At 43.3% G+C, this 19710-nt stretch overlaps 3 protein-coding genes across 3 annotated transcripts in view; 2 read left to right on the top strand and 1 right to left on the bottom strand.

Annotated features, from left to right (window-relative positions):
* The window catches only part of LOC126563935 (probable phospholipid-transporting ATPase IIA), a 415461-nt gene that overhangs the window by 219751 nt on the left and 176000 nt on the right, over window positions 1-19710 (top strand). The gene's annotated exons all lie outside the window — the stretch shown is intronic.
* Window positions 1-19710, top strand: part of LOC126563874 (nidogen) — a 251705-nt gene that overhangs the window by 165308 nt on the left and 66687 nt on the right. The window lies entirely within an intron of this gene.
* The window catches only part of LOC126564101 (uncharacterized), a 44644-nt gene continuing 40457 nt past the window's right edge, over window positions 15524-19710 (bottom strand). The window contains exon 3 of the mRNA XM_050221034.1: window positions 15524-15972. Within this exon, the coding sequence (XP_050076991.1) occupies window positions 15526-15972 (447 nt within the window). The 3' untranslated portion in view covers window positions 15524-15525. The remainder of the gene's footprint in view (window positions 15973-19710) is intronic.

The raw sequence follows: 19710 nt of genomic DNA, 5'->3' as shown, positions 1-19710 counted from the left end.
GCAGCGACGTGATCCGGTGTCGCGTCACACCAAGGGTTTCAAGGATCGTTTCGGAAAATCGGATCGTTTCGTTTACACGATTTGCTTTTTGCACTCTCCACCCTCCCCAGCAACTCGTTACCCGATCAGAAGATACCTGAATAGAACGTGACAGTTAAATGCGCCAACAACGCGGAGTTTCCTTTGTGTGTGAGGTGACGCGTTGTTGCATGGAGCATCCGGAATTTTGCATCACAACACTGACAGATTGCGCCAGCTCGTCGTTGGCGTCGTTGTAAAAGGGCCCAAATTTCGTTTCCTTCCCAAAAAAAAAAAAATAAATAAACAACCCTTCTGTCAAACGAAGCGCATCGAACACCTTCGAAACTGTCAAGCGGTTGACGCAAAACAAGAGTCCACAAGCCATGAATTGGCACATGAAATTCCACGCAAAACAACGACAAAAAAACGCGAGGTAATGAGTTTGACATTTAGTATCCCTTAGCTTCAGACAAGACACGAGTGAAAGCAGGCGAAATGTGCTTCGCAAAGGTGCCAATTCCTGTCCGTAATTTTCCTGTCTCCAAGTGCTCTGGTTAGCTTTGATTTTTTTTTTGTTTGGTTTAATGCTTCAAACCCCATTTTAGTGGAGCCCTTTTTTTCAACCCATCTCCTCCCAAGCTCCCAAATACCAAGTTCGAAAGGGATGTTGTGGTAGTTTTGTTGTATTTTTCTTCCTGGAAAACAGATCTCGATTGTGTGGTCGAGGCACTCCACAATTGTTCGTTACCAAGCGGGAGAGCTAAAAACGACCGTAGGGAGATGCTTCCTGGGCGTCCCATTGGCCACCCAAAGTCATCGGAGCATGCATTCGTTTCTACTCGTGCCGGTGGTGAAGAAGCAGCTAGCGAAAAGCGAAAAAACAGCCGTTCCCTAGTCGGACGAATGGTGTATACAGATACGGATACGGTTCATCGGTTCCTTTCGATGCGCCCGGTTAGGTTGCATTTGCATACTGGCTATAGGGGGAGGAGAGGGTTACGTGGGCTCGATCAAACGCCGGGAAACTGATGGTCAAGGGGTGACGGAATTTGGATCGGATCGCTCTCTGGTGGTGTTCACTACGGTTGACGCTTTTGTAACTGATGTGGAACGAGTTTTTCTGGGCTTAAATTTGATTATAGGATGACTTGTTTTTGCTATTTAAGACCATATTTTTATCAACTATAGAGTCTTCCGCAAGAAATCCAGAGAATTCCACTTAAAATGACCAACTGATAAGGATCTTGATAGTCTGCTAATCTGTTCAAGAGTAGATCTTTGCAATAGTTAGTACCATTTTGTATTGCGAACCCTTCAATTTATTGTCTAAATATGCCAATATCAATGCGTTTGTTTCTACAATTCTAAGTTCTCTCGTCCAAAAGACATTTTGAGGTGTGTTCTATGCTGAAGAGCCGATGATCTAAAGTATATGTATCACCTGAGTTTTGTTATCTTAGGACCTCGGGGAGCAAGTTGATCTTTTGATCAATCTGGATCACTACACTAGGATACCGATGATCTGTGATATCTTTCAAATATCTTGATCGTAGAGAGTCGTGCTAATAAAGCTTTTATAAAGAAAGTACTACCTATTCACTTATAGACGTTGAACCCTGATCCAAACTAGCCTCAAACCACTGGCTTCCCAATAAATTGCACAAAGTGAATTCTAACAAAAACAACCATGTAACGATCACGGAAACCTAGACCATTCTTAGTAACGGCACCAAGCTCGTTAAAATGCCATGGTGAGAGAATAAGTGTCTGACCAGCTATAAAGCTCCACAATTAGTTGCGAATAGTTGCATCGAAACCCATTCGCGGGTCACGGGACCAACATCACTTAAATCGATAAAACACCACCAAGCAAACAATGTTGCCGAAAAGTCACGCTCTTGAAGTCAATTACAGACGTCGCCTGAAGGTTCGCTCAAGAACATCCGCTGGCTGATTATTTCAACTCCAATAAAAGTAATTTCTCTCATTCCATTGTACAGACGCTGATCACCCCCAGCGAAGGTAGACTTTAAGAAATCCTCGCGCCCCCCAAAATACAATGTAATGCCGAATTGATGATCGGCCATCCATCCATCCCCGGATGATCTGATCCGCGAGATGCTGCCACCCAGCTCGCGGTAAAGTTGTCTCGCCTGTCAATCACCTGTCCCTGTCGCTGGAGCGCTACAATTGGAGCGTGTAAATTGATGCCCTTTTAAAATGGCGCACGCTCCGTCCACTTTACATAAAACAATCGATTCGTGTCGGATTTGTAATTTGGTGCTACAATGAAATGGTAATGAAATGCGATGCTGCTGGAAGCTGATTTCAGATTCGTGTTTCGTAATGTGTTTATGGGATGAAGTGCTGATGAATGAAGGTTTCAAAAATTTGCAAACATCCTACACCTATCGGCACAGGCACAAGACTTTTTCAAACACAACACCCGTCCACTGTAGAAGGCGCTTTACTGTTTCCTACTTTCGATTTCATCGGCTAACAGCAACACCGATTGCAATTCTCCACACCCTCAGTCAGGCCTTAACGCTCGGACTAGCGGCGTGTTCGGTACGCCTTCACTTTACCAGATCTTGCCCGGCCTAATGAAGCGATTGGAAGCATCGTTCCTTCTCCGGCGTTCGAGGTTACGTGTCAAGTTGGGTTGAAGTTATGGCGAAAAAATACCCGAAGCAGCTCAAGTGGCAGAACCAAGGACACACGGTGCACATCCTATATCTTACTGATTGCTCGAGTACGTTACGAGGAAGAGAGAAAAAGCATACAGTAGCACATAAACTCCAAACTACCTTCTTAAACATCGAAAGAACTAAGAGGATGCTAAGCATGGTCCCAATTTTTGAAGTTCACTTTAGCGCTCAAGTGAGCGTGAGCGGCTATGTTTTTGTAACGGGTTACAGCGATTCGGCTACGCGTACTTACAACGATCGGTTTCCACTTTGAAGCGAATTCTTGCTCTCACTGTATTCTCCTTTTCTCAATCGCTTAGCCCAATTCCTTTCCCGCTAATAGTTGTCTAATGTTCTGTGTGGTTTTCGTGTTGCTTTTCATTTTTTCCGGACCCTCTGGACCACTCCGACACAACTTCGGCGCAAAGCGGTAAGCGAATATGAACTTGACCTAAGCACCTAAAGACTCAAGAATTCGTCCATCGTTAGGTTTTGCCTGCTTCGCAGTTTTTTCTCTCCATTCGGAGGTTTTAGGGTTCCGTTCAGGTTGCGCAGTAGCGCACCGGAGCTTCAGGTCCCGTTTTGTTCAACCTTCCTTCCCTTTTACGGCGGGTAATCCAATAATAAAACATGCAGTTGTGTTTTCGTTTCGGGCTTTCTGAATGCCTCGGTGGTACGCACTCTCTGCGCTGAGTGTTCCTTTTTAAAAAATCCCGGGAAATTACCGGTGCGCCACACTTTGCACTCTTGTTATTGTTTTCGAAGCGTTTTCGTTTCTGCTCTTTTTTATGACACTCTGTTTCGCATACTGGGGATGTGTTTATTTTTGTGCAAGTGTCCGCTCCGACTAGAGTTATCTTATTAGGGAAAAACATTCATTTAAGCATCAGAACTGCTGACAAACTCCCAAAAAAAAAAATCACAACAAACGGGACCTTCTAGACAGCAACATTAAAGCAGGAGATAAATTACCTTCCCAAACTTCCAACTCCCAGAAGACCGGACTCGGCGCAAGACGCGTCTAATTTTGCCGCCAACTCGCTAATGATCGTCGATCGATCGATCACTGTTACAGCCTCCGCGCAGCTTCACTTCTCAAAAATCATTCTCGTTCAAACCGTTGGAATGTACGTCTAGCACACGAACTTCAGCCGACCACGTGTTTACAATTCAAATTCCTACAACACGCACGTATGCACGCCGTAGAACGACATAAACCGCTACAACCACTGACCGGTAAACATTTACCGAAAATTTCGCATCGACGCGCTAAAACTACACCAACAAACACTGTAGCCACAAACACACAGCACCAAAATCCACTCCACCGGGGATGATATCTGCCAATTCTGCGTCGCAATAAAAATCTTCAGCCTTAGGAAACTGTTAGACACTGTTAGACCTCGGCTGGACCGAACGATGGAGCACTGGGGAATACAATCTGTTTTCTTGTGATTGTGGATTTCGACATTGGCATTCAAACCTTCAAACACATTGTCACCTTGCGGTTGGATCACATGCAAACTTCACCCTATTCGTTCGCTTCTTTTAGATAACGAAGAGCTTTTAAGTGCCTGCCGCTGTAGAACGATGTTGAAATCGAATCAAACGATCTTCGCGGGGGTTTGGATCACGATTTTTAGGGTTTAAAACCGCTTCTTGGTTTTCAAACTTCACTACGATACGCGCCGTTTTTCGTTACCTACGCAACCGTGTCGCTCGGAGAAACTAAACTGCCGGGGTAAAAAGGTTTGTTGCTAGAGCTGTACTGGAAGCCATACGATCGCTCTCTTGGCTAAGAGGAAGTCTCTCTCTCTTTAACTGCGTGAGCATAGGCAGCATAAAAATGCGCTCAAACAGGGTTCTTCTTCCCTTTACATATTTTTGGACAAATGTTATGAATTATTTCTCCTATCTCCTATGATTCTTATCATAAAGGTTTTCCATGAGACTCTGTAAAAGTCAGCACTTTACATTATTCAACTCAATCTTAGTCTCCTATTCTGTTCACTTCTATAACCCTTTCTTTAAGCAGAAGTTCCTGTTTCGAACATGGGATCTTTGAACCAAATTAAAGTTTTTTTTATTCCGGTAGAACGGCCTGGCCGTATTGCTGAACAGAGATATTTCAATATCAATAGAAAGTGCATTTTAATTGAAATTTTTATAGCTTCAAATCAGCCGACGAACCCTGTTTTCATTCATTTTGAGCAAAACTGAACCACTCTCTCATGCTCGGTTAAACCCTCTTGAGCTTACATTTTCTTTCTCTTTAAAATTTTCCAGCAAATTTTCTCAAGGGAATTTTCTACTGTTGTTTTTGTTGCTTGGTGTTTTTTTTCCACATCTTTCTCATAAATGCTACCTCTGTTTGAAGTTGAAACTGTACAGAACACCGGTGGCAAGGATAAAACTGATAACTCAAGTGATGCAAGTAAAGAAAAAGGGTCGTTCCGCATGGCGTGTCACGTTGTGATGTTCCTTCTTTACGAAACCGACTTCAACAAAAAAAAAAACAGCCAACATTTCAAGAAGATGTTCTATGGCTAAGAAAGCCGGTCGTGCAAAAACGTTGCATAACTTCCACGAAGACAAAGGTCAGCCGAGACTTCGCAAACAGTAAAACCCTATTAAAACCACTTTTCTTACCGACCACTTTTCTTTCGGCCGACATTTGTTTCCGCAACAATCTTAAACAACTCCCGGCTGCACAGAACTGCACTACATTGAGGGATGTGCGATCGCACAAACACACCGGACACACCGGTGTTGCAATCTACAGCAACTACTCCAAACACACTCCACCAACCGCCGTCGATCGTCACCATCATCTCCCTGGAGAGCTCATTTGCTGCCGGACAGCTTTGGAGACGGCTGTGGCTTCAGCTCGAGAGGCTTCTCCGCGCTGGAATGTCTCAAAGGTCGTACCGTGCACCGTCATCGTGCGGACACTCAAGCATCGAACTCAGGCTCGAACAGAACGATCACACGAAAAAAAAACACTGCTTTTGCAGCAGTCACCACCAAGAAGCATCCCAAGCCCAATCGACCTACCGTAGATGGGGTTACCGTGGCAACGATGCGATTTTCTGCATCGAATGTCAAGATTCTCACCCCTCTACCGCCTTCTTCTACCCTACTCGCCGCCTCCTTGGGTGCAGTTCTTGCACCTTCCTTCAACTACTCCCGATCTGGACCTCGATCGCTTGGTCGAGATATTCCATTGAGCAGCTTGAGCAATGAGAACCTTCCTCGAGTAAGAACCCTCGAGTAAGAATTTGGCCTGAGACATTGTGACTTTGGTTAGAAGCATATCGTTTTCCCTTTTGGCTACAGCATCTTCCGGCCGTCTAACTCGAACATCCGTAGACGAACATCATCCCAGGGTGGGACCTTCGAACCGGATCGTGACGTACAGATCTCACCCTCTCTCTCTCTCTCTTCTTCTTCTCTCATCCACCAGTTAAGATCCTCGTTTCGGGAACCCTGCTGCCAGTCACATTCCTGACCTTCTTCCCAAGTGCATCCTTTTGTTGATGCCCCTTTACGTTCCGTGTCCTGTCGTGCGCACACAGTCGACGAGACGACTTGCCTCTCTGCATGCTACCTTCGCCACAGCCCTTATCCCATTTCTGCCAAGCTTTCTCTTTCCTTAGGTATGTTTGGTGTTTGCGTTTTTTCTCCCTCAGTTCGGAGAAGTTTTCGGTAGGAAGGATCACCTCATCATCATCATCATCATCATCATCAGCAGCAGCAGCAGCATCTTCAGGGGTATGGGATAAGTTCTTTTCAGGTTGCACCCACACGAAGTACAGGTCGCAAGATTAAGATGCGGTGCTCAGGGGCGAATCCATAAAATACCCGCAAAGATCTATGGGAAGCTGTTGGGAAGGTGATCCTTTAGGTGCTTGTAAGGATCGTAAAGCTTGGTATAAATCTATTGAGCGATAAACTAATTAAACGTTTGTATGAAATTCCTTCAAACGCCTCTCGACAATGGCGCATTAACTCAAATCAGATCTTTTGTTTAAACGGTTCAATAGAGCAGAATCTTCTAGAATGGTCGAGAACTAGTAGGTTCAACTTAAGTAGGTGAAAACATAGAGCTAGTTGTTCCTATGATCAGGTCCTTGGAATTCTTCTTTTTCCAAGATGTGTTGCATTTGAAGAAAAAAAAAAAAAGATCTTAGAAATAAGCGAATCTTCTTTACTTAAAAGATGATGACAAGAATATAGATCATAATTGGAAATATCTATAAACACGACTTTTCTTCCTAAAAATACCTACAACACATAGCTCATTTTGGAAGTGCTCACTAAATTTCCACTGACTTCAATTAAATCTAAACATCTAAATCACTCATCATTCCCTTGTATGTTCTTCCTTTCCCTTATGGTTTTAGACGACGGGTCCACGTCCAAATTAGGTACGCCGGCAGACAAACCTCGCAGGGGGTATGCAATTTACAGCATACAGCTGTCGGAAGTCTGAAAGAACCTTTCTCCGTATGGAAGAAAACGAGCGACTTTTCGACCCATCTAAAAACCAACGAAACACCACAACTAACCATCGCATTAGTCGGTCGTCGTAACGAGCTGCTATCACGAACGCGAGGTAGATGGGGAAAACTTTTCTCATACGGTAATTTATTTTCCGTCACCAAGATTTTCTCTCCACAACCATCCAATCCAGCTGTGACGTGTTTACAAACACAATAAATCGAACTGAGGGTGCACTCGGTAATTTATAGACGACAAAGAACTGGTCTGTGGAATGTAGAATGTCTCATCTGGTGGAAAACTTGTTCCATTTTCCATGCATCACTGGATCACTGGTAGCGAAGTGATTGGTGAATCGATCATTACTACTGGTTTATTGCAAATTCACGGAATACTACTTAAAATCCTCTGCACTAACTGTCATTCAGGCGCATCTGTTTACATCACTGTCACGAACTGTCAAACTAGTTTGAACTATTTTTGTTTACTAACAGTTAAAGCATGGTAAATTACAATCTTTACCAGTGATCATACAAAATCGAAACAAACGTAGACGACCTCCGACGTTGATCACGCAACCGATCATGCGCGAAATCCCTTTTATGGCTCCAGATTTTCTGCTCCCATAACTTACACCCCGGCTCAACCCATCAGCTTCCCAGGGCGATTTAGCCATCCCCAACAAAGTGTGTACTCCACACCGAGCATAACAACAACAAAAAATGCAACCAGAAAATAAAGTACAAAACCGAAACAAAGACTATTATGTTTTGCTGTCCCCGCGGCAAATAAATTCCGTACCGAGGGCTTCTTCGCCATTCGTCGCCGCCGCCAAACTCTGCTTTTGATTTTAGCTCTATCTTATTGAATTTCGAAACAGAAAAATCTGTACACACACTCCCTGAGCACACTGACACAGTCAAACGCCATCGTCTGCCGAACCCGAAACTCGTGGTAAAACGGTGGTTGTTCTGTCGCTTCTCTCTTTTTTTATTTGCACGTTGTATGTTTTGCCGTGTGTACAGAATCTTACCAGCCCTAAAGCCGACCCCGTTTGCAATCGCTCTTGGGAGCACGGGGGATGTTAAAGCACCGATCGGGGTCGAATCGGGTGGATGAAGAGCACAAGAAAAAGTATGATCTTGGCCTTGGTTTGAGCCGGTTGGCGCATTGTTCTATTCGTGCACCACCCCAACTCGCTCTCTTTCTTCTGGTGGAAGGTACGCTGGATTGGTTGGAAGTTTGTTAAAAAGTGAATTTATTATGACTACGAGATGCTTGAAGGATCTCCAACAGCGGAGGACTTCTTTTTTTAATTGTAGCATAAACTTCAAAGAGTAGAATTTCGAGGACTTGTTTCGGACACGTTCGAACATATTTAATTCACAAAAAAACGATTGGCTACTTTATTGAGGGATGATTAAGCAAAGCTTTGGTCACGAAAAAATATTTCCAGTATTCTCATCTATTGCTCGGAAATTTTTCATAGAATTAAGAGGATTTACCAAGGAATTCTTGGTGAGTAGTTAGTAGAATAAACTTATTACAATTTTACTGAGGGTCACTTATTCTCAATAAACGTTAGCTACAACTGGTCTAATAAATAACCTTCTTCTAAAATACAGTAGTACAACCTTCTGAACACACCATCTGCTCTGCAATTGGTGCAAAACCGGTGGTTTTCTACCTCACGAGTGTTCCCTGTTAAATCCCAACCTAAGCCCGCTTCTCCTTTTGGTTTTGGTTTTGATATGTTTATGACGCTAATAATCGACTCACTTGCCACCGTATGCGTGTATGTGCCTGATGGAAAAACGCATGATCTCATTCGCCCTCTCTTTGTTGGAAGTTTCCTTTTAAAACCCGGTTCCAAAGACGTATGTTGTTGCGATTTATAAGCCAACCGGTGGAATAAAGGGACTACCACCGTTTTCACCAGCCTTGTTTTCTTGTGATGTAAACATTCATTTCCGCTCGCTCTCTCTACAGCCGATATGGTCAAAGAAAAGGGCACGAGACCATGCGATGCGACTCCCACGACCGGTGACAATTATGGAATCAAACTACACTTCTGGCTCGTGCTTGCTTGATCCCTTTCGATCGTTCGATCGTGCGCCCACCTAGACATTGTCCTCACTCATAATGCTAGATGTCGATCCGATAGACAAATCTGTAAAGAAATCCAACGTTGCAATCGATACCGAAGAAGGGGACACTCAAACACACAAGTCTATGAGCTTCAGCACGGCTTCATTTCAAAGCTGATTGATTTCGCTTTCGCCTTGCCGTGTGTGTTGGGTCTATTTTCACCCGTCTGTTTGAAGGGATGAAATTATGCCTGGTAAATGTACGCCCACAAAATGGATTGGTAATAGGAAGCGTGTGCTGGAGTGAAGGAGCCGAGTATTGGAAAATCGCACCCACAAAAACCTTATACCGATCGGAGCGTTTTTGGAGTGGTTTCCATCATTCACTGTTTACAGTGAATCCGGTGCAAGATTTATATCCGCATGCATGCCGTCGTCTCTGGTTGCGTTTGTTTATGATATGTGGTTTGGCGGTTCCTTCATTTGTAAGTTGAAGGGTTTGTGTCCTGCTGTGTGGGGGTTTGAATTTCATGCGAATAAAATATTAATCCTCAAAATCCCCGAACTGAAAGTTGATCCACTTAGTTTAGGGAGTTATTTAAGTGAAGAATTTGCTCATGTGTGTTCTCTAAGTGATGCAACCGCTGTATACAAAAAAATCTGAAAGCACAAGCTCTAGAATTCCTCTTCAATAAAATCGGTTTGCAAAGGTACGATCGTTTGCCCGAGCAGTTCATGCCTAACCCTGGAATGCGTATAAATAATTTATAAGGACAATCCCACAACCAGTCCACAGCATCCAGCATTCTCTCCGCAGCATTTGAGGTCGTCGTCATCGTGAGACCTTGGAGTTTTGTTCTATCCTTAGAGCGTGCTGCCTCACCGGAAAACCCATTCGGTTGGCCTTATACTGAGTTCTGATTTTCAAATTCTAATGTGCATGGTATATGCTTTGCTCTCTTCAACTTCAAACTGCAAAACTTCGAAGATCTCAATTTTTCGTATCCGCTTCAAGATCCGGAAGATCTCACATCTGACTTTTGCCTTCTGTTGGCGAAGCTCATCGAAGTAATCCGAAACCGGTAATTCTGGTTCAAAAAAACGTCATCTTTTTCGCATAAAACGGATATCCTCCCCGTGCCCTGAAGGTACACCGCATTGCCCCGCGGTGTGCTCCGGAAGTATCCGCGGAAATTTCTTCCCATTGTAGACGGAACAGCCAACGAATGGTGTTGCGCTGTTTGCATTCGCCGTGGCGGAAGTGTTTGTTTTTGGAGAAATTGTGTACCGACCCTGGCAACCAACCCATGACTCATTGACTGACTTCTGTGTTTGCTCACATATACATAGTCGGTGTGGAGGAATAATGGAGGTCGTAACGTGATCTGAGATTGTAGTGAGAAACGCGTTGTGCAAATACTTGAAATAAAAATGTGGGAATAAACAAAATATTGCGTAGGTTTCCAGGTGGTCTTAACGGCCACTTACTCGGTGTGTGTGTGTTTGTGTTGCAAGGATGATGGATGGTGGTTCAATCGTGTCCCAGATCTCGTCACTATCGTCGAGCTGTATCTGTATCTCGACAGCTGGAACAATTTTTGGCTTCCGTCCGTAAAACCATATGCACTCCCTTTTATTAATATTTGATTTCATTGCAACAATAAGTACAAATTGAATTAAGAATTCTGTTTTGCAAAAAAGAAAGTGTAATTTTTCATACATAATGTATTGCTCAGTGACATCAGCATGAATGAAGTTAGCAATCTCTTGGTAACTTGAACATATTTTCTCCTAAAAGTATGCAATTAGCATATCAAACATGAATTCTTTAGGCTTATTGAGACATAGACATTAGACATTTAAACATAATTTTGAAAGACTTTGATCATCCTCCCAAACCCCATTCCTTTGGTCTCAATTATTTATTCTGGACAAAGTTCCGTGGTTGCCTCGGTGAAGCTTCGTCTAAACAACACCTTCTTTGTGTATCTGCCTCAAAGAAATTCCTTTCTACAAGCGCGCCTGGCGTGCTGAGTGCATTCCGCCATTTGTTTGCTTACATTATTGGCACAACAAACTAACAGCCGGCTCCAGTCCTCCAACGAATCACTTTGTGCACACAATTTCATGCACAATTTCATCGATTAATGACCGATTCGTACGATCTTGCACAAACCAGATACGGTGTAGAACGCACAGTTCTTCCCTTTAGGTTTTTTCGCCGGCCGTCCGACATGGTTGAATACAAATTTCTCCCCCTGCAAGCACTGTTGTTTGGGAGATCCGGCAACAACAAGAACAACGCTCGAGTGTCCCTATGACACGTTAGAGTCTTTGGCGTCACTAGAACAAAAAAACGAGAACCACTCCTTCCTTTTCGCCTGTTGGCGATGGAGTAAATCAGTTTCGAGCCTGTCCAGAGCTTTACTCGCTTGTTTACTTGTAGACAGCGAATGCTCCAAACGCTACCTTCAACTGTCGCCACGGCGCCAACACCAGGGACAGTTTCAATGCGGAACTGGAGCATTACAGTTTCAAGCAAAACGTTCAATATGATTTATGAAATGTGACACCTCCAAATGTGACTCACGACTCACGGCTGCCGCCGCGTTAGTTTTGACGGACGGGCTCATTGACACCGTCCGATGGGATGGAAAATAGGACGTAAAAATGCTAGGATCAGCCCCGTACATGAGCTAGCGCCAACCATCGGTGTCAACTCAATCGAAAGAACCCAAACTCGGAGGTCCCTGATCATTCGATCCTTTGACCCTTTCGCTGTGGGACACGCTGTGGATGGATCAAGTCAAGAGGGTTTTGGTTTTGTAACTTGATCACTTTGCCCGACACGGTAGAACAGTAGCCGACCACGTTTTCTACCCCTAGTAATGAACCGGTTAATCTATTTGGAGATCTTTTAGATCAGTAGAAGCAAGGCAAGATTGGGATTTGGGAAGAAAGGGTGGAAGAAAACAAACTAATGAGCTACAAAGTAAAGTGAGATGAGATGGGTCATGTTTAGGGAGAGAATTATTATTGTTTTTCACTCCAATAAGGAGAGATTGTTTGTTGTCTACGGAGGAGCCATCCGGATATTGTTAGTTTGGAATAAATATTTTCCGCACTTTTTTTTTAATGACTCAAATTTCTGTAAATGTATCCACAAACTTAAATACATTCACTTACAATTTATAGCAATAAAGCTTATAGAACTCTCAAAAATAATTTTTCGATGTGCACTTGCGCACGAAGAGTCAGAATACACTCCTGAAACTATGCAATTTGCTTTGCAAACGTATATTTTAAAGAGCCCTTCGTTTCTCGACCCTAGTTCCCTTCTTAAAACCTCGTTTGAAAGATTTAATAGTTCTGTTTTAGATGTAATTTTGATCCAAAAAAAATCAAAAAGATTCCTTTACACAATCAGTATATAACTTTCTAGATCTTTCCCCAAATTCCCTCAATTTTCCTTAAATAAAACCCCATAAAAAGACGAGAAAACGTTAGCAAACTAAAAGTGAATCTTTAATCTACCACCATCTTCATCATCATCATCATCATCAGCTCATAACCGAGTGAGCACTCGTTACCCGCACACAGAAGATTGTGAATGAATTATTAACACACTTCGTGGTTCCCTAGAAAGTCATCTCTTTATTGTTTAGATCGTCGTTTTCCTTCTTTTTTTTCTCCCTGTGACATTTAACAAAATCCATGCACGCACAATAATAAGTCGCTTTGGTGTAATGGTGGAGGAAATTGGAATTCGGGAACGAACGACGAGTACCCCCGCTTGTGTCATGTGTACGGCACAAAAGCGCAATGAAGAATGGAACGATCGGAAGTCTTTAAGAAGAAAAACGAGGTTTAAAGTCGTGAAAGGAAACTTGCGGAAGACAATTGGGCAAGGGGCAGGAAAGGATAGAAGGAAGTAGGTGGATGTCGCTAAGTGTGGCGGTAACAATTGTAACAATTGTTGGCCGAAGGAATGGAAATGAAAGCCGGAAACGTGTTGCTGCTGTACTTTACAGTTTGTTTAAACTGTAACATTTTATGGTTAGACGTATTAGGCGAGACTGCTAAACCAAGATCAATTGGGGAGTTGTTCCAAATGATTCTACAGCTAGAACATGATTTCTTAAGCATACCAAATTCTGTTCGAAATCTCGTAGGTTGTGGGTAGGAATTAAAACCCATCCATCCCATGCTCTCTTGTCTTGAAGTTCAACTCAACTCCAAATAGGTAAATAGCGCAGGGTGGGAGACCTTCTTAAAATTACTTCTTGGAGGACTTGGACGACAATCACCAGACGAGAAGAACTCTCTTAGCAGACAGAAAAAGGCACACCACTGACAGCCAGACAAACACACTCGCTGACTCCTCCAACGATTCTCGACGGCTCGTAAAGACGATCCACAGTCGTACATCGAAGTCGACGGTTTTTGCACATTATGGATATCGAGTACGAGTCCGCCCAACGTTGCCTTACTCATTCCACCCATTCAAAGGCCTATTCCGCCCTTCCAAATCCACCACCCCGCCAATGACCAATTCCAAGCGATCTGTAACGATCTACGACTCTTTCACTCTCCCGAACTTGGACGTCTCTACGAAACGACAAAAGGGTAATTGTTTCTGCACGTTCACGTGGTTGTCGGGCGGTGTGTTTTCCATTTTTCTAACTCTGCTGTGCTGTGTTTGTGTGTTTCTGTGTTCAACCTTCCGACCCATTAGATCCGATCCGGTAGAACATCAAAAACCCTGACGGATGGCTAGATTTATTCATCCACCCAGGCCGCGCCAGTCGAATCGTTTAGCATTGAGGGACATGAAAATACGATCGAGCCACGAAGGAAGGTTCATCAACATCCATTTTCTCGTGCCAATTGCAAATTCCACGATCTCGCAAACGTGCCGTACCTATTTCGTGAAAAGTGATTGGATGATGGCAGTAGGAACACACACACAAATTATTCCCCGCAAAGAATGAATGGGGAAGGTGTGAACGATTGAGGTGTGAAAAATGACCGATCTATGCTAATTGTTGTGCGTGTGCGAGTCGAGCACGTGCGTAGAATTGGCTACGGAATCGAAGGGTAAAGCGCTTCTCATGTATGAATCAATAATGCAAAAGGACGACACGAATTTAGAAGAGAAAATGAAAAAAGTATCCCAAATTGCATTGCACTCGTTGCTATGCAACTTAAGCGTTGTCGGAATGTTTGTCGGTAACGAACAATCAAGCGTAACATTACATTGCCTACATTCAGGCATATTGCCATTTGAACGCCCAAAAGTATGCAATCGGTTGCTTGGACGCGTTTGCTCGATCTCGTTTACGAATGGATCCTGAGAAGAGAACTGTTTTTATACTTATAACTGTACTTTACTAAACCAAACGGCATTTCTTCTTTAATTTCGCATATTTTATTTCATCATTTCAGTTAAACGCTACACGTTTTGGGAACATTATTTAGTCGCACATTAGTTTATATACAGTAGAGTAAAGAGTTTCTGTCGCTTTCCATCTGTTTTGCTTTGCCTTGCCTGTTTTGCTATAGAATTTCTTTTTTTGTTCGTAACACTTCACATACACGCAAATCAATAACCGTCGCTCTCTTTCTCTTTTCCTTGCATCCTCTGGCACACCTAACATCCTTTCGAGACGTTCGACAAGCTTATCTCAGTACTTAACATTCCATTCCCTTGTGTTCGATACGATAAATCGATTAATTTCAAACGACCTTACTGTGAGAACAAACATTGCATGAAGGGTAAAAAGATTACTTTCTACACCTTTGTTAATGAAACGAGAACTTTACTCAAGACAGAACGTTTTTTTTTTGTTTCCTCTATTTTTACTCTGATTCTTCCGCCTGAACGTCTTTTCGTCTGATCCTCTCCACGCCCTAGTCTTCTACTCTTCATCAGCTTAAGATTTAATTTTCTTTAAACGTGACTCTTTTGGTATTCATAATGGATCGCCCACTAGGCTCGCTGGCGTCTTTCCTTCGCTTGTCCTTTGTTTTCTCCCGTCCCCCAAACGCTCTCCGTTCACATTCGACGTGAAATCATCCGTCCCGCATGCAGGTTGTGTGTCGCTCGATTAATCTATTACATCGCACACCGAACACTAATTGGCCATACGATCACTAACTTGTTGCTTTTTTAGCGTTGAAGTTCCACAGTTTCAACCTCAAGGAATATATTCTTTCCACCACTTCCCGAACTAGACGGGCCGCGAGGGTGCTTTCCGGTTCGGTGGTGGTGGTGGCGGAGCACGCATACGGGACGAAGCGGACGAAGACAGTGTCGTGGTGGAGGATCCACCCGATTCGTTCGGATTTGGTCCACTGCCGGGCGTTAGGTTGCCGCCGCTGCCACCGGTTCCCGCACCGACAATACTGTTCGTGGACGATTGTAGCTGATGATGGGCGGAAAGTAGTAGATGTTGCTGTTGTTGCTGAAGAAGCCGATTACTGTTGTTGGTGGTGGACGAATCATCCTCGTCGAGATCATCGTCTGAGGACACGGAATTGGCGTCCGAGTTGGACGGTGACGGTGAGGGTGGTGAAAGTGTTTCCTGCTCCTGCAACATCGTCCGGAACTCTTGGATGGATTCGTTCAGGGCCCACAGTTGCGACAGCAAGGACAGATCGAGTTGCCGAAGACCATACTAAAAATGGAAGTAGAAGAAAAGCGTAGAATTCAATTAGAGAGTGTGCATACAACCGCTATGGAGAAGACACTATTTTTGACTCGAAAATAGATCGTTTTGTGAGCGTGCTTTTTTTTGGAGAAGTAGCAAAATTGATGATCACCAACCACCCCTCACCAACTCAATGTCAGATCGATTTCCCCGCGCGTGAAAAAAAATCACAAAACCCAATTACCACCTCTTCTGTCACGGGCGATCTTCATTAACACTTTGGGGTGCCCATTAAATGGATCATTTGTGCCATCTTCGACCCATCGCAACAACCGTCCTTTGGCACCTTTATTAGCAGAGCAACATCACCCTTCGCTTCTTTTTTGGGGTCACATTTTGCCCCACAAAATGGCGCCCCTAGTTTTTTTTGTGATTGGTTGTCAAAAATTGTTGGGTCCGATCGCACCTTTGCACGCTTTTCTGTCCAGCACAATCCAACAATCTAACCGACCATTACGGCCCATTTAAAGGTGTGCACGCTCTGTACGGCTTGCTTGCGTACTTGGTGGTACTGACACCATTTCGCTGTGCGTCATGTAGTCTCCGAGCGGTCGCTTGGACACATCTGCACCTGCGCAAGTGCCCTCTCGGTGGGCAAAACTGCACTTGACAGCTACCGGCAGCTAAAATGTGATATCGCGATTGAAATCCCACTCGCCTATTGAATGATCGGTTTTTATTTGCCTTCCCGTTCATTTCAATTGCAATAATCTCCCCCAGCTTTTAGCTGCCTTCTTGCGGGCTGCAACGCTTTTTGCTCCAATATTATAATTATAGAACATGCAATCGTTGCCCTGTTGCCCGGGAGGGAAGTCCTCACAACATCTGAAAGATCGGCGAAGGCCCCAAGGAAAGCTAGCCTAACCTGGCTGTCTTGTGCCACCGGTTGATCTTGAGAGGCACGTTTGCCGCGTGTGTGTGGATTTTATTTGCAAACAGTGAAAGCTATATTTCTTCACTGTTTGGACAGTTACAGTGAATAGCACTCTTTCAAATACGCACAGCAGGGGACGTCCGTATCAGGAAGCAATATTTTACACGATTTCTTTGATTTTCTAAGACCGTTTACCAAAGCCGTTGAGATAAATTGTCAATAAAATGTTTGAAAACATATTACAAAATAGAATTGCGCCTACATGTATACTAAATTTGGACTTGTGGCGTATTTTAAGCGCATCAAGCACTTTTTAGGCCGAGTCCATTGAAGTAATTTCTGCAGCGAGATTGAGGATTAAAACAATTTAAAGATTTTCTTAAAAGGTTTAAACCTTACTACAAATCCTGATACACGGTGTAGACACAAATAACTGACGTATTCAAAGGATTTTTAGAATTTAAGTTGGATGACGTATTTTATAACTGATTTTTCAACCGAGACTGATTTCAGAGACGAAGTTTCATTAAAACCACCTCTAAATGTTTTGCCAATAACCAATTTACTGCAGGAAGGCGTTACAAAACTACTACAACTACTAACCGGATATCCCTATCGTACGCTCTTATGCGCCTTTCCTATCGAAAGGAAATAATTATTAATTCATTTTTAAACACGCGTCAACCTGCCATCCGCACAAATCGATGCAACTACAAACCAGCTCCAGTCAGCTTAGATCCCTTGTGCTGCTTACATAAAGACTTCAGCCTGCAGTTTGCATATGGATTAGCTCCGGGTTTGTCAGCTTTATTGGTGTGTAATTGGAGTTTGGATGCTGCAGGGATCACCACTTGTGATCGTGTTACACAATTACTCACCACTCCCCAGCTATAATTGTGCCATGATTCAGCCCAACTCCGAGCACGAAGAAGAAGAATGTTGTCTATTTTTAATCATTTATTTTAGTACGCACTTGGAAGGAATGTATCAGCCTAGCACATTAAAGGTGCTTGAACATGAGCACCACAGCTAACTGTACACGGGGGCACAGTTCTCGCCTCGCAAAACCGATCGAACGACATTCTTCCGATGCATCGATGAGTTAATGGGTCTTTAACCATCGCCAAGCATAATTATGCAATCGTACCGCAACTCCTGCTGAGCTTCAAGGCCGCCCCAAGCCAACTACACCTCATCACAAAAATGCGAAAAACGGTAGTTGTTCTCGAGGACCCTCTCTCTCTCCCTCAGTCTCTCCTCCTAATACATAGCTACACTTTCATTTGTATCACTGGCACGCAAAACAAGCTTGCTCTGGGGGCCGAGCAATTTTAGCATAAAATCACACCACACCAGCACCGATCGACATTTTCCTTCAGTACGTGTTCTGTTCTGCCGTACCCGTAGTAAAGCGTACGTTGACCTTGCCCAGACCCAATGCCCAATGGGAAGCAGCAGTGCGCCAACATACTCTGTTTCGCTGCTGCTACTGTTGTTACCCTTTCGGAGTGAGGGGCAAACCCGATACGAAGAAAGCTAACGGTTTCCGCGGTTCTACCAAAGAACCGATGAGGTTCGACCGTGGCTGACCACCATTAAAACGGAATCGCGCGTCGCACTCCCGCCAGGAATGATGATGAGCGAATCTACACGCAGCATAGCAATGAAAGGAAACATCAAGTACGGGATAGTGTAGTGCCCTCTCCCGCAGAAGCAAGCACACGCTTTCGTCCTTTCGTTTTCCAGTTCGCTACATGTACATGTTTTAAATGACGGTCGGCAGTAGTAAGTAGCATAAACGATTGCCAAGAGAAAATGAGGGACCGTACGGGGGGATTAAAGAAGAACTTCAATATTGCGTAAACGATGGCCAAAGTGTTACAAATTTAATAGCCGAAAGAGGCAGAAGCAAAGCTGGCAGAAAATAATCATGCAAAGAATACATATTTTGCTTTTACATCTATTCGTTTCCACCAGCAGGAAAATTGCTATAGCAACAACGAAAAACGATGCCAAACGCCAAATTTGGTACCGCCTGCCCGAGAAAATTAAAAGCAATTTTCAATGCGAATGAAGATCGTTTGATTGTTGGTTATGTTTCGTGCTGATCACTTCTGTTCGGTTACTTAGGTGTTCATGAGAAGCTCACTCTCGATTACGGTAATATATTTGTTCGAATGAAATTTCCTTTCCACCGTGAAGTAATTCTGCTGTAATTGAAATAATTTTTTGATAGTAATATAACTTTAAACATGAATTATTAAATTATGAAAAGCGTGTTTTGAAATGAGTTTACACGCCTAAAACTTTTTTAAAGCTTAGCAAATTTAACTTTTTTTTAAAATCAAAATACGTCTTTTTATGCCAAAAGTATGTACTTCACGTAACCAAGTTATCGTTTTAGGGTTGGGCAATAAAAAATGTTATTGAATCTCGTATGCTGTTAGGATATCATTTTCTTCTCCTTCGCTTTGCAGCCATCGATTGGTTTACAAGATTTGAAGATACCACCGTAGTTAGATAATCAGTCACCATTGATAAGATATGTCACAAATTCAATCAAAATTGATCTTGTGATCATTGATCAAAATTGTGATACTAATTTTTTATCATTTCAATTTCCTAGATTTTCTCGATATACTAATTTTTATTCATGATCCATTCTAACAAAAAATCATCAATACGCCCCAAAAGTATGCAATTAGCAATTAGTAGAAAGATCACCCTCATGGACAACATTTTCCATTATATGTGAAGCAACTGTTTAACTGCACTCTTCATCTAACTATTTCGAAACCCCCCTGAGGAACAACATAAAAAAGCAAACAGAT

The sequence above is a fragment of the Anopheles maculipalpis genome, chromosome 3RL (genome assembly GCF_943734695.1).
Source record: "Anopheles maculipalpis chromosome 3RL, idAnoMacuDA_375_x, whole genome shotgun sequence".
In the NCBI taxonomy this organism is placed as follows: domain Eukaryota; kingdom Metazoa; phylum Arthropoda; class Insecta; order Diptera; family Culicidae; genus Anopheles; species Anopheles maculipalpis.
This window is presented reverse-complemented; position numbering and strand designations above follow the sequence as displayed.